This window comes from Peromyscus eremicus, chromosome X, assembly GCF_949786415.1.
Source record: "Peromyscus eremicus chromosome X, PerEre_H2_v1, whole genome shotgun sequence".
Classification (NCBI taxonomy): Eukaryota; Metazoa; Chordata; class Mammalia; order Rodentia; family Cricetidae; genus Peromyscus; species Peromyscus eremicus.
The window spans coordinates 109,793,885-109,808,925 of NC_081439.1; the positions used below are offsets into that span (position 1 = coordinate 109,793,885).

Sequence of the window (15,041 nt, forward strand, 5' to 3'; positions counted from 1 at the left end):
AGGGGAAGCATTCGTTATTAACAGTGAACAAGAATAAATGATAACATGGCACATTAAAATGACAGTAACAACTCAATTGGGCCTACCTAAAAGAACAAGGGGACCATTCTATGATGCAGACATATAAATGACAAATGAAATATTTCTGCTGCCGGTGACATGTTACTGTGTGTCTCAAAGGCTCAATGACAAGGGAAGGTTAGGACTGAGAAAGCACACTGGCAGTGGTCTCGGTCCTTAAGTTCACAGGGACACAGGCTTCAGATGCATGAGGAGAACCTCTATGGAGTAATCTGGAAAGACAGTTCTCCAGGTGAAACAAAGGAATCAGAGGCAGAGGGATGCCAACGACACAGCCATGCACTGAAGAGCTGCCTCAGGTTCTCACTGGCAGCAGAACAGTACAGAGACACGTTCAGTAGTGGAAGTCATGAGAAAGCCAGGGTTCTCATTGGGGTTTGGAGATTTCCCAGTTGCAAAAGGTGGTGTCCCCTGTTCTGGGAATGTGGAGAGAGCATCACTAACTGAGCAATTAAGGCATTTATTCAGGGGGCAGTGGAGAAGGGAACACAGTTCCTAAGCATTACCCCCAAGGCGCCATTTGATGGGAAGGGATGAAAGATTTCTGCATTATGTGTGGTATTCCCACAAATTATTAATTTCTAATCATAAAATTTCAATTACATTTTGTCTCCAGAAGTTCGTAAAATGAAGATTTCTCTTCGTCAAAACTGGGTTTTGTTGCTTGTGAGGTAGCTTTAAAAAAAGATAGTTAGTTTTAGCAATGGAGATGACAAATTAGAAAAATCACAAATATTAAAAGGATCACTGACTACTACTCAGTTGTGTTTTTTCTAAAAGGACCAGGAAAACAAGAGTGGGCAACGTTCTATTCACGCAGAAATGAATGTGGTGAATAAAGTGTACCTACAGCAAGTGACAAGATATGGTACTAGAGGTCTCAAGAGCCCAAAGCCGCAGGGAGGGTAGGATTGAGAAAGCACATTGGCAGGACTCTTGGTGTTGGCTAGTCTCACGAGACCACACACTTTAGTCGTACTAAGCTAAGTAGTATCAGAGTTTCCATTCAACAACCTGCACTGTTGTTTGTTGAGACAGAGCAAGAGACTTGAAGGTCAAAACCTCCTTGGGAGGCAGAGCTGCTAGAGGACAGGGTGGCAGCAGCAGAGGCATGTCTGAAAATCTGCCTCAGGATCTTCTCAATAAGGAAAATTATAGAAGCAAGCTCAGTTAACAGGGTCTTCGAGGATTCTGAACTGGGCTGGAAGAGGAGGCAGCTGCATAGAATGGGCCTCGCTGCTCATGGGAATGAAGAGAAAGCCACATGAACTGAGTAGTTCCGGAGTCTATTCTAGATGGCAATATCGATGGTAGTGCCACTGGCAAACACTATCCCCGGGCATCATTTGATAGATGGAAACAGCGGGCTCATCTGCATGTTAAGCAGGAGTGATCATTGCCAGGTCTCAAAAATTATTCAATTTCAATCACTACACAATAGTTACATTTTGACTCTCTTGATTCTGCCAACAGTCTTTGTTCAGAGATCCATGATTCTTGTAATAGTTTTTCGTCAGAGATACTTGTCCTTAAACTTGATATAGATGCTATAAAAAAAAGAACATTAATTTTTAACAGTGGTAGAGACAAAATGATAGAATAACAAATGTTAAAATAACTACTATTCAATTGTGCCTTCCCAAAAGAAGCAAGGGAACAGTAGTGAGAAACACTGTGCTAAAGGTATGTGGTGAATGAAATATTTCTGCTGCCGGTGACATGTTACTGTGTGTCTCAAAGGCTCAATGGCAAGGGAAGGTTAGGACTGAGAAAGCACACTGGCAGTGGTCTCGGTCCTTAAGTTCACAGGGACACAGGCTTCAGATGCATGAGGAGAACCTCTATGGAGTAATCTGGAAAGACAGTTCTCCAGGTGAAACAAAGGGATCCGAGGTGGAGGGATGCCATCGACACAGGCATACACTGAAGAGCTGCCTCAGGTTCTCACTGGTAATAGAACAGTACAGAGACACGTTCAGTAGTGGGAGTCATGAGAAAGCTAGGGTTCGGAACTGGGTTTAGAGAGCTGTCAGGTGCAAAAAGTGATGCACCCTGCTCTAGGAGTGTGGAGAGAGCATAACTGAGTAATTAGGGAGTCTGTCCCGGAGAGTGAGCATGGTGACAGTTGTGCATGAGTGTTCACAAGACACCAGTTGATGGAAGAGGATAGAGGATTTTTCTGCACATCGTTACCCAATCTAGTATTCCCACTAAATTACTAATTTCCAACCATAACATATCAGTTACATTTTTGTTCTGGATGTTCTGGAGACGTGTTCTCCTCAGTGAAAGTTGATCTTTTTTGCGTTATTGACGAGGCTTTAAAAAAAAAAAAAGACATTTATTTTTAACAGTGGAGATGACAAAATGATAAAATGTCAAATATTAAAATGACAACTCCTACTCAGTAGTGCTTTTCCAAAAGGCCCAAGATAACAACAGTGTAGAAAACTCTGGTGTTGGACAAATTCATCTGGCCAATAAAATATATCTGTTCCCAGTTGCATGATATATTACGGTAGGTCTACATGGCCCAAGACCAAAGGGAGGAGGAGATTAAGAAAGCACATTGGCACTGGCCTTGACCCTCGGGATGTTAATAGGGCTACAGGATGCAGATCTTTCCATAGAACCCCTAGTCAGTCATCTGGATGGGTAGCTCACTAAGCAGAAAAAGGAGGAGGCAGAGAGGTTGAGCAAAGGCTAGTAGAAGCAGACAAACAGGCTAAGGTCTGCTCAGGATCTCACTGGTAAGGCAAAGTACAGAGATGAGTTCACTAGCAGAGCCTGTGGGGGAAGAGTCAGTGTAGTGAACCACACCTGAGAGATGTCAGCTACACAAAGTGGGCTAGCTCACTCATCAATGTGGGGAGAATAATACCACTGAGTAATGAGGGAGTTAAATCCAATGATCAGTAGATTATGTGGCATGGTTTGTATAAGGATTATATGTAAGACACCATGTGATGGCTAAACACAGAAGATTTATTTGCATCATAAGCAGCAGGTATCATGACAAAATCTAGTATGCCTACAAATTTCTATTTTCTAGTTATCATACTTAAAATAAAATTTTGGCTCCAGGCTTTCTGGGAACGCCTCCAGCTCAGTAGCAATGTCATGGGCTCTCTCTGGGTTTGTAACAGAAGCTTAAGAAGCAGAGGAGCTGCCGATTCTGATCTTGTCCTGTGTTGCTCAGGCAAGCCTTGAACTAATGATCCTCCTGCCTTAGGCCCCAGAGAAGTGATTACAGGCCCACTATTGTGTCTTTTTGAGAGGACTGTGTACTCAAAATCTTTCTGCCAGAAGCAGCCATTGGTAGTTCTGAACAGAGGGATAAATGTCACTAACGTAGCCTAGCATCTGAGGCAGAAGGCCACACTTTGTCGCTGAACTGTATTAGGAGCCTCTTAATGGCTCATCTGTAAAAATGGCATTCTCTGTCTCATCTCCTCTTGCTCATTGTGCCTCTTCAAACTCGTGTGTGTGTGTGTGTGTGTGTGTGTGTGTGTGTGTGTGTATGTGTGTGTATGTGTGTGTGAGTGTGTGGTGTGGTGTATGTGTATGAGTGTGCATCTGTGTATGGTGTGGTGTGTATGTGTATGTGTGCAATATTACCATTTAAAAGAGCTCTTCTTTTCTGCTTCCCTTGTAAAACTTGCTTTAATCCTCCCCTGTACTTTTCTCACCTCCTTTTATCCTTCATTTTCTGTCCTATATTTATTTCATTGTTTCCTTCTTTATAGAACTTACTTTGGTCTTTCTAGATTTTTATATAATTTGCAGTAGCAATTCTTGACTCTTCCTTGGTATACATATCATTTTATCTATTTCCCCTTATTACTCTTTTTGCTCTCTCCCTTCTTCCTCTGCCTCATTTCATACCTTGTCTTTCAACATACCTTCTTTTCACCCTATCTACCTATCATCTATGTATCCATCTATGTATGTATGTATAGCTATCTATCTATCTTATTCTATCTATCTATCACCTATCTATCTATCTATCTATCTATCTATCTATCTATCTATCTATCTATCATCTATCATCAATTTATCATATATGTATCTCTATCTATCATCTATGTAAGTACCTGTCTATCTATCAACTATCTATCATCTATCTATCTAACTATTTATCTATCATCTATATATCTATCATCTATTTATCAATCATTGAAACTATCTTCTATCTATCTATCTATCTATCTATCTATCTATCTATCTATGATCTATCTATCTATGATCTAACATCTATCTATCTATATCACCTATGTACCATTTATGTATCTATCTATCTAATTTATCTATCATCTATCTATGTACCTATCTATCTATCATCTACCTATCATCCATCTATCAATCTCTAGCTATCATCTATCATCTATCTATCTATCTATCTATCTATCTATCTATCTATCTATCATCTATTATATATGTATCTCTATCTATTATCTATCATATATGTATCTATCTCTATCTATCATCTATCTATGTACCTGTCTATCTATCATATATCTAACATCTATCTATCATCTTCTATATATCTATCTATCATCTGTTTATCTATCAAATATTAAATCTACCTATCATCTATTACCTAGCTATCATTTATCTATTTATATCTATGATCTATCTATCTATCTATCTATCTATCATCTATCTATCTATCTAACATCTATCAACTATGTATCATACATCTCTCTCTATATATATATATATATCATCTATCTATATATCTATCATCTAACTATCATATATCTATCTCTATCTATCCATCATCTCTGTACCTATCTATCTATCATGTATTTATCTATCATATACCTATCTATCATCTATCTCTCAATCTATCATCTATCATCTATCTATCTATCTATCTATCTATCTATCTATCTATCATTTATCTACCAATCTAACAATCAATGTATCATCTATCTATCATCAATCTATCAGTCTCTATCATCTATATATATCATCTATCTATCATATATGTATATCTATCTATCTATCCATCATCTATGTACTTGTCTATCATCTATCTATCATTTATTTATTTATCAATCATTCAACCTATCTACCTTCTATTTCTTTCTATCTATCTATCTATCTATCTATCTATGATCTATGATCTCTATATCTATCTATCATCAATCTATCTATCATCTATTATCTATTTATCTGTCTAATACCAATCTATCATATATCTATCAATCTATCTCTATCATCTACCTATGTACCTATCTTTCATCTATTCATCTATCTATCATTTATCATCTATCATCTTTCTACTGATCTATCATCGATCTATCATCTATCTATTGTCTATCTTTCTATCATCTATCTATGTATCTATCATCCATATATCTATCTATTTCTATATATCATCTATCTATCTATCATCTCTCTATCATCTAAGTACCTATCATCTATCCATCATCTATCATCAATCTATCTACCATCTATCAATCATCTCTCTATTATCTATCATCTGTCTATCTACCATCTTTCATTCTATCCACATATTATCTTTCTATCTTCTATCATCCCTCTATTTATGTCTCTATCTCTCTATCTAATTATCTATCTATCATCTATCAATCTATCTGTCTGTCTCTTCTGGTGGTTCTGTTCCTTTAGCCACTCTTTCATCAGGCTATTCAACATGCTTTCCTACTACTTCCAAAACACCAAAATAAATAGCTGATGAAAAAACAACAGGAAAAATCAGGTTCCAATAAAAAGGGAATGGAAAAATTAAAGAGAAAGACAAGGGGAAGAAAAGAAAGGGAATGAGAGGAATAAGGGCACAGAAGACTGTAAAGAAGTCACAAAGGGAAGGAGAACACAGCAGAATGGATAAAAAGGGAGAGATAGTAGTAAAAGAAGAAAAGAAGGAAGAAAGAAAACTCTGAAATGATAAGTGTGGAAAAAGAGTGAACTTAAAAAGAAGGAGAGAGTAAGAGAGAGGGCTGTTAGAAGGGCAGGGGTAGTCGGGAAGTAAGAGCATAGATAGTGGGAAAATGTAGATTCTAGAGAACTCAGGAAAATGTTAGGAATGATGAATACATGGTGGTTAGACAGGAAAGTGGGAACACAGAGAAAAGAAAAACAATTTCAGTTTTCAAACACAGAAATGACTAAGGTTAGTAGTGAAAGACTGTCGGAAGGGAAGTGCTAAATAAACAGGTGTGGTGGTGCAGGGCTCTAATCCCCAGACTCTGGATGCAGAGATGGAGGTTAGCTTGTTCTGCATAGTGAGCTTTAGGCCAACCAAGGCTACATAGTTAGACCAGGTCTCAAATGGTCATAAATGAGAGATGACAGTTGATAAATGACAGGTGTGTGGGGATAAACAGAGCTACATTCTGGGCCTCTATTTTCCTCTTTTTAAAATGGTGACTGCTTTAAAATTATCCCCCATGAACATAACTATTCTTGTTTTACTTATTGCTTATTCTTTCTCAGTGTCATAGTCTCTCTTTGTAAAACTTTCTCACATGTGGTATGAAAGTGAGAGGAATACTGGGGTTAAAGTTTTAAGCAGGGATAAGGTAGGAGGATAGAAGAGGGATGGGAGTGGGTTAACCAAAAGTCAGGGTGTATGGAAAGTCTCATGGAGACCCACTGCTTTGTAAGCTAATGAAAAATCGATACCTCTTGAACAAAGGACTTCAAACAGAGGTACCCTGTATGGTGCCGCACTCAGATACACAGATTATTAAGTGAAAATCTCAGTGGCAAGTGCGGGACACCTTTTTTATGGTTGGGGGTCACACACCATGACGAACTGTATTAAAGGACAGCAGCATTGGGAAGGCTGAGACCTACTGCTCTAGGTGGTCCAGGCTGGCTTTGAGCAGGTGATCCTTCTGCTTCAGCTTCCCATGGTCTGGTATCACAGGTGTGCATCATCATGCACCATGGTGGGCAATCATAGCCTCTTTTCCTGTGTTATGTCCACCGTCTTCTCAGTTACCTAATTGTCCCACTAATCTTTACTCCATTTACAACTGGATTCCTCTTTTAATAACCCTCTTACGTCTACCTTTCCCACTTCCTTCATTTCCAACTTTATAACCTTGGTAGTTTTTGGCTCTTTGTTTCTTGTGTCTCTCCCTCAATATCTCTTTTTATCCTTGTCTCCAAGCTCTACTCTCCTTTCACTTCTGTTTCTTTTCCAGTCGCCTTAATCTCTGATTCCTTCCTTCCTACTGTTTTTTCTCATCTTGTCATACACAATTCATCTATCTTGTCTTCTTCCTCCCCAACTTAACTTTTTATACTGATTTTTCTCTCTTTCCTCTCTCCTTTCTCTCCTCATTTGAGACAGGGCCTCATGTAGCCAAAGCTAGCCTCAAACTCACTGTGTAGCTAAGAATGACCTGGAATTCCTGATTTTCCTTTCTCCACCTCATGAGTGCTGGCATTACAGGCGTGTGCCACCATGCCTAGCTGTGATGTTGGGAATTGAACCCAAGGCTTTCTGCATGCTAGGCAAGCACTCTACCAACTGAGCTACATCCATAGCCCTAGTTTCTCTGTCTCTTCCTCCACTTTCTTTCTCTCGTGTTTTGCACACTTACTTTTCTACTGGTCTGTCCCATATCTATACTTAGTTGACTTTTTCTCCAAGCTGCAGGCTGTCCTTCTAGTTATTCCCCACGTGCCTTCCCCTTCCTCACAAGTACTTCAAAATTTCCTTCTACACTGCACAGTTGCTCTTGATTTCTTATTGGCTTTCCCTCTTACATCCTCTGTCTCTCTTTGTTCCTTACTGACTCATTTTAAAGCCCCCTTCTTCTTCAGTCTCTGTCACTGCCTCCTTTATTTTACTGTCTTTCCTTCACATCTAAAATCGGCACCTTCTTTCAGAACGTTTGCCATTTTACTCTCAGCATCCCCAGTTCATCCACCTATGTTTCTGTAATACTTTGCTGGCATCTTACATATGCATCACTGTATTATCTTGTGCTCTACAGTTTGACTGTTCTTACTAATCCTACCTTTCTAACCTTGTCTTATACTAAAATTCTCTTTTTTTTTTTTGTGGTGCTCATACATTTTTTTTTTAATTTTTATTTTGCAATACAATTAAGTTCTACATACAGGCACAGATTCCCTTGTTCTCCCCCCTCCCGTAAAATTCTCTTTTTAAAACACTGGTCTTTGCAGGGACTTACAAATTGTCTTCAGAGTGTTTTCCTAATCTCCTCACTTCATTGCATCCTCTTTTGCACTATGCCTGCATGTCTCCTTTTCTCCCGCCATCTCTCACTTCCTTCTCCTCCCTTCTTTTCTTCCTCTTCTTTCATCATTCCAGTTCCTTTCTAGTAGCATGATTTTTTTTCTTTGTTTCTGAGACAAGGTTTCTCTGTGTAGTCCTGGCTGTCCTGGAACTCAACCTTAAGACTAGGCTAGCCTCGAACTCACGCCTGTCTCCTCAGTGCTAGTCTTAAAGGCATGCACCACCACTGCCCAGCTCTTCCTCTTTTTAAAAAACTGAGACAGGGTCCTTCTATGTAGCTGTGACTCTCCTTGGACTCTCTATATATACACCAGGCTAGCCTCAAACTCACAGAGATCTGCCTGTCTGTACCTCCAGAGTGTTGGGATTAAAGAAGTGTGCCACTGTGCCTGCCTTCTATTTGGCATACTTTAAAAAATACTTTATCATTTTACATGTACCTCTTTTTTTAAATTCTCTGTATCTGACTCATATGACTTTATATTGTGTGTTTTATATTGTATGTATGCCTTCCAAGTTTTATGTCTTTTAAGGTGCAGTCTATGTGTCTGCCTATCCGTCTACTCATCTGATTTTCTATACCCTTTACAATCATCTTCTGAATCCTTCTTTATTCTCCCTCCCACCCTCTGTTAACTTCAGTTACATTCTGTCACATTTTGCACACATAAAACTCCTTGTGGAAAGTCTCCATACTCTTCGTGTCCTGCTTTTGTTTCTGGAGTAGCATTTTGCTCTTGACTTACAATAAACACATTTTTCCTTGTTCTCTAGTATTTCCTCCCTCTCTTCCTCTGTTCCTCCCTGCTTTCTGTGGCTCCAGGTTGGATTTTGCTGTGGGATGGTCTGTATGTCAAATGTGTTGCTGATTGGTCAATAAATAAATTACTGATTGGCCAGGGGCCGGGCAGGAAGTATAGGCGGGACTAACAGAGAGGAGAATTGAGAGAACAGGAAGCTGGGTGAGAGAGACACTGCCAGCCGCCACCATGACAAACAGCATGTGAAGATGCCGGTAAGCCACGAGCCATGTGGCAAGGTATAGATTTATAGAAATGGATCAATTTAAGCTGTAAGAACAGGTAGCAAGAAGCCTGCCACAGCCATACAGTTTGTAACCAATACAAGTTTCTGTGTTTACTTGGTCGGATCTGAGTGGCTGTGGGACTGGCGGGTGAGAGAGATTTGTCCTGATTGTGGGCCAGGCAGGAAAACTCTAGCTACAGGATTTGACCTCCATATGTAAAGTAGGCTGGCCTGGCACTGAATGTGATTCTCCTGCCTCTGCCTCTTGAGTGTTGTGCTGCTGCGAGCCATCCCCAGCATTGGATGGGTCCTGCAGAGGATGTAAGGAATGGAATGGCAGAAGTCAAAGAGCCAGCACAGCTGCTTGACAGAGATCCAGCAAAGCTGAGCCACATGATGGCCACTGTGCCACCTTTGGTTTTCATCTCCACCTGTTACATACTTGGGGCACTTTTAATATTTGTACAATTTGAGGATATTGGATTGATGGAAAATTACTTATAAATCAGTTATGCCTTCTCCCAGGAATGCTGCTTCTAAGCTTCCCCAGGAAAGTTCTGAACATACTATCCCCTCCCCCTCTTTGAGGGAGATATCCTTATCTATTTGAATGTCTTCCTTATGCTTGGAGGTTGTGACACATAAAGAAGAAGCCAGAGGTCTCTTTATGAGGCTATGAGACATTCTTGAAACATCTGTCCCTCTACTTACATAGGAACAAGATGTTCAAAACCAAGTAAAATTAAAAAGGTCAACAAAATCCAGTGGGCTAGAGGAATTATCCACAGTTCAGATTACAAGGCTCTTCCCACTGTACACTCAGACAATTTCGTGCCATACAACTCTGCTCTACATAGAGACATATTGATGAGCAAAGTGTGGAGTGGAAAGATGATGAAAGTATGAGATGTTAGGACCTCCCTCTCTTAAAAGTTAGCTCATGTAGAGTCACTATAATGTCACATGACCAAGGAACAACAGAATGCCATGATTAGACATATAGACCAATTCTATAAAGATATAAATGTGAACACTAATTGTATTATGCCAAAATTTGAATAATAACTGCAGCAGCTTTAGCCTGAGGATTTTTCCTGGGCACTCTGACCACTAAGAGTTAATAATACACTGCTTGAGACATGACAAAATGCCCAGAGTGATTGAAGATTTTTGTTTTGGTCTAGTGTCCTTGAAGCAACCAAAACAACCAGCCTGAGCACAGGCTTGTCATATGCCTCTAGATTCTCAAAAATTGGGTTATGGGGTTAATGAGTAAGAATGATAACTCTGTTTATTAATGATGTCAAAACTTGAGGGAAAATGATTGGAATTGATAACTCTGTTCTGTCATAGTTTATTAGTGATGACTAAAAGATGAGCAAAAGGAAGTGAAACACATGTCCAAAACCAAAAATGTTATGATCTATGTTTTGGAACATCATGAATGTATCCCTGCTAACTAAATTCCATATAAAGAAACACTCTGGCTGCTAGTCAGTCAGGCTGCAAGATTCTCCCGATCACCATGGCCTGGCTCACTTCCTTCTCCCGCCAACTCCTACATGCTCTGCAGGACCCATTCACTGCTGGGCATAGCTCCTGGCATTGTGCTTTCTTCCCAAATGCTATCATCTCTTAGTCTTTTATGATCACTCACTTCCCTCCCTCTTTCTTCAGCTACTTCTCTTAAATAGAATTTACTGGCCCTTCCTTCACAACATTTTCCTTTTGTCCCCAAAAGTCTCGGTACAGGTATCTCATTTCAAAACTTTCCTCTGCCTTTGATCTTTTTCTCTCCTGCCTTTGCTCTTTCTCATCATCGTGTTTGTATACTTTATTCTTACCAACGCCTTCACACTTTGGTATGCTTCTTCTTTCCTTTAGTGTGTGTGTGTGTGTGTGTGTGTGTGTGTGTGTGTGTGTGTGTGTGAGTCCCAGAAGACAGCTTTGGTGTCAGCCTCAGGAAGGTGACACCTATTCACTTCCATTGACACAGGGTTTCTATTTGTTCCAGTACTCACAAACTAAGCCAGACCAGCTGATCAGGGAGCCCCAGGTATCCTGTCTCTGCATCTCTAGTGTCTGGACTACAATCCTGTTCCCCAGCACCATTTTCACACCCTCAAATTATTTTCACATGATTTGGGGGGATGACACTCAGGTCCTCCTGGCTGCAAAGCAACCTAAGTCACAGAGCCACAGCCGCTAGACCTCCTTTCTCTCATTGATATCACACTTTCCCTTCTTTTCTCTCTTCCCTTTGACTCTCTTTTATCTCATTTTGTTTGTAGATACTTTGTTCTTCCTGACCCTTCCTGCTTATGTATGCTCTTCTTTACTTTCCATCGTCTCCTTTTATTACTTTTGTATTTTTACTTTGTTTCATTTTTAATGAAAACTTGAAAGCTTCTACACTTCTTTCATTTTATTTCTCACTCTGTTTATTCTTTCCTTTCTAAATCTCTTTTCTAATTTTTTTGTACCTGCCTACAAGGTCCCTTGCTTGCTCCATAGCCTTGATTCTTTTTCATTTATTCCTTCTTCTGTCTTCCGTCCTGCCTTTCTTTTTTTTTCTTTTTTTCTTCCTTTTTTTTTAAATTTTTATTTTGCAATACAATTCAGTTCTACATATCAGCCACAGATTCCCTTGTTCTCCCCCCTCCCGCCCCCCTCACCTTCCCCCCAGCCCGCCCCCCATTCCATTCTTCTCCAGGGCAAAGCCTTCCCCACAGACTGAGATCAACCTGGTGGACTCAGTCCAGGTAGGTCCAGTCCCCTCCTCCCAGGCCGAGCCAAGCGACCCTGCATAGGCCCCAGGTTTCAAACAGCCGACTCATGCAATGAGCACAGGACCCGGTGCCACTGCCTGGATGCCTCCCAAACAGATCAGGCCAATCAACTGTCTCACCCACTCAGAGGGCCTGATCCAGTTGGTGACCCCTCAGCCATTGGTTCATATTTCATGATTTTCTGTTCGTTTGGCTGTTTATCTCTGTGCTTTATCTGACCTTGGTCTCAACAATTCTCGCTCATATAAACCCTCCTCATTCTTGCTAATTGGACTCCCAGAGATCCACCTGGGGCCTAGTCATGGACCTCTGCATCCAGATCCCTCAGTAGTTGGATGAGGTTTCTAGCACGACAATTAGGGTGTTTGGCCATCCCATCACCAGAGTAGGTCAGTTCGGACTGTCTCTCGACCATTGCCAGCAGTCTGTTGTGGGGGTATCTTTGTGGATTTCTGTGGGCCTCTCTAGCACTTTGTTTCTTCCTATTCTCATGTGGTCTTCATTTACCATGGTCTCCTATTCCTTGTTCTCCCTCTCTGTTGTTGATCCAGCTGGGATCTCCCACTCACCCAAGCTCTCTTTCCCTCGACCCTCGCCCTTCACTACCCCCACTCATGTCCAGGCTGTTCATGTAGCTCTCATTCCATTTCTCTGTCATTGGGCGATCCCTGTGTCTTTCTTGGGGTCCTCTTTTCCAGGTAGCCTCCCTGGTGATGTGAGTAGCAGTCCAGTCATCCTTGTTCCACATCTAGTATCCTGCTATGAGTGAGTACATACCATGTTTGTCTTTCTGAGTCTGGGATACCTCACTCAGGATGATTTTTTCTAGATCCATCCATTTGTCTGCAAACCTCATGATGTCATTGTTTTTCTCTGCTGAGTAGTATTCCATTGTGTATATGTACCACATTTTGTTTATCCAGTCTTCAGTTGAAGGGCATCTAGGTTGTTTCCATGTTCTGGCTATTACAAACAATGCTGATATGAACATAGCTGAACAAGTGCTCTTGTGGTGTGGTTGCCTTAGATTCCTTCATTCTTTCTCTACTTGCCTCCCTTGAAGATGGATTTCATTTCTCTTCCTCTCCCTTTTCCAACTTGTACTTACTATTGAATTTTTACTATTTTCTTTAGAAAAATGCTTTCTTTTTCTCTAGTTTTTGTCACTATGCTCACTTCTTCTCTGCTGTAGCTGCCATCTAGTTAGACATCTGTATTTTAGTTGAAGTTTTCCATACAGACCTCTGCCTTTCCATGCTGTCCTCAGATTTATTTCTTGGTATGCACTACATGCTGTATACATGTGTTTGTGCATGCATGTGTGGCCGTGTGCACTCATACACATGCAGACAGAGGCCAGAGAAGGACATTGGATGTCCTCTTCTAACACTCTACCCTACTCCCTTGTGATGAGGTCTCTCACTGAACTCATGTGGTACTGGGGACTGGAACTCAGGTCCGCATGTTGGGGAGGCAAGCACTTTTGTCCACTGGCCCTCTCCCCAGCCTCCTTGCTTTGGCTTAAAACAAACACCGTCCTTCCAAACACCTGCCTCCTACGCTCACAGTTCTTTCTAAATTTAATCTTACCTACAGACTTGCCACTATTGATTCCTTCCTTCAGTTCTTTTTCTATCCCTTTGCACTCCACTTCAGTTTTCTCTCATCATGCTTGTCTTTCTTCTCTTCTTCCTTGGTCCATTTCGTCCATCTCTTCCCTCCCTCCTTCCAATTTCTTTCCTGTCATTCTTAGATTCCTTTTCTCATCAACTTAACAAAAACCCTTTCGCTCTTGGTGTCTCTGTCTTTGTATCTGTTTCATGCATTTTAAATCCCACCTAGATTTTTGTTTGTTTGTTTTTCGAGACAGTGTTTCTCTGTGTAGTTTTGGTACCCGTCCTGGATCTCGCTCTGTAGACCACGCTGGCCTCGAACACACAGAGATCTGCCTGGCTCTGCCTCCTGAGAGCTGGGATTAAAGGCGTGCGCCACCACCGCCCAGTCCACCTATACTTTTATCTAGTTCCCTGTCCGTCTACCTGCCAGTCTATCATCATTGAATATAGCTACTTACATTTCTCCACACTACCTAGTTGTCACTATAGTTATGTTATGCTCTTCATTTTTCAGAAATGTTCTAGCTATGTATTCCAGGCTGGCCTTGAACTGGTGGTCCTGCTACCTCTATCTCCTGAGTTCTGTGCCACCAACCCTGGCTCTGTTTTGTCTGTCTTCCTGCCTTATCCTACCACTCCTTCCTGTCTACCTAGCCATCACCATTTATCTCTGTTTATTTTCCTCTACTTCCACTAGCCTTCTTTTAGTATCTCTCCTGCTGCCTCCTTTATCCTATCCCCATATTCTTTGGCTTTTCTACCTCCCTCTCTCTCTTCCCACTCACTTTCTTCTCTACCTCATCACCTTGCAGTTTCTGTTTTCCCTGCTCACTTCACTGCATCCCTTATTCCTTCCCTTTCATCTGTCTGTTGTCTACTGTTTTATTTTCTGCTCTACCCACAGTCCCTACTACCTCTGCCCCTTTCTCTTTATTTCCCACTCTTCTTTCTCTTACCTTTCCTTTATCTTTTCTCTCTCCTTTCTTCTGAAACTTAACTCTGACTTCCCATTTTATACTGGCTTCTGCCTCATAGACATCATTTCTGTATTTATCTGCACACATTCAGGTCTCCCGGCTTTTATCTAGCATCCAACTATCTGTCCATCCATCTAGCCACCATCTTCCTTCCTCTTTCTTTCCCTCTCTTCCTTCCTTCCTTTCTTGCCATGCAACCAGCTGGCCAGCCAGCAACCTACTTCTTGGCTCTTTTCTTGATCCTTCATCCTTTGTTTCTTCTTCCCCACTTATCTTCCATCTTACTTTGTTATTTATCCAGCTACAC

At 41.0% G+C, this 15,041-nt stretch overlaps 1 protein-coding gene across 2 annotated transcripts in view; it reads right to left on the minus strand.

The window, feature by feature from the left end:
- Positions 1-1,479: 1,479 nt before the first annotated feature.
- The window catches only part of LOC131899338 (fibrous sheath-interacting protein 2-like), a 41,328-nt gene continuing 27,766 nt past the window's right edge, over positions 1,480-15,041 (minus strand). For both annotated transcript variants that reach the window (XM_059250769.1, XM_059250768.1), the window contains 2 exons: positions 2,329-2,400; positions 1,480-1,628 (listed from right to left, as the gene is read on the minus strand). In XM_059250769.1, coding sequence (XP_059106752.1) covers positions 1,495-1,628; positions 2,329-2,400 — 206 coding nt within the window. In that variant the 3' untranslated portion in view covers positions 1,480-1,494. The remainder of the gene's footprint in view (positions 1,629-2,328; positions 2,401-15,041) is intronic.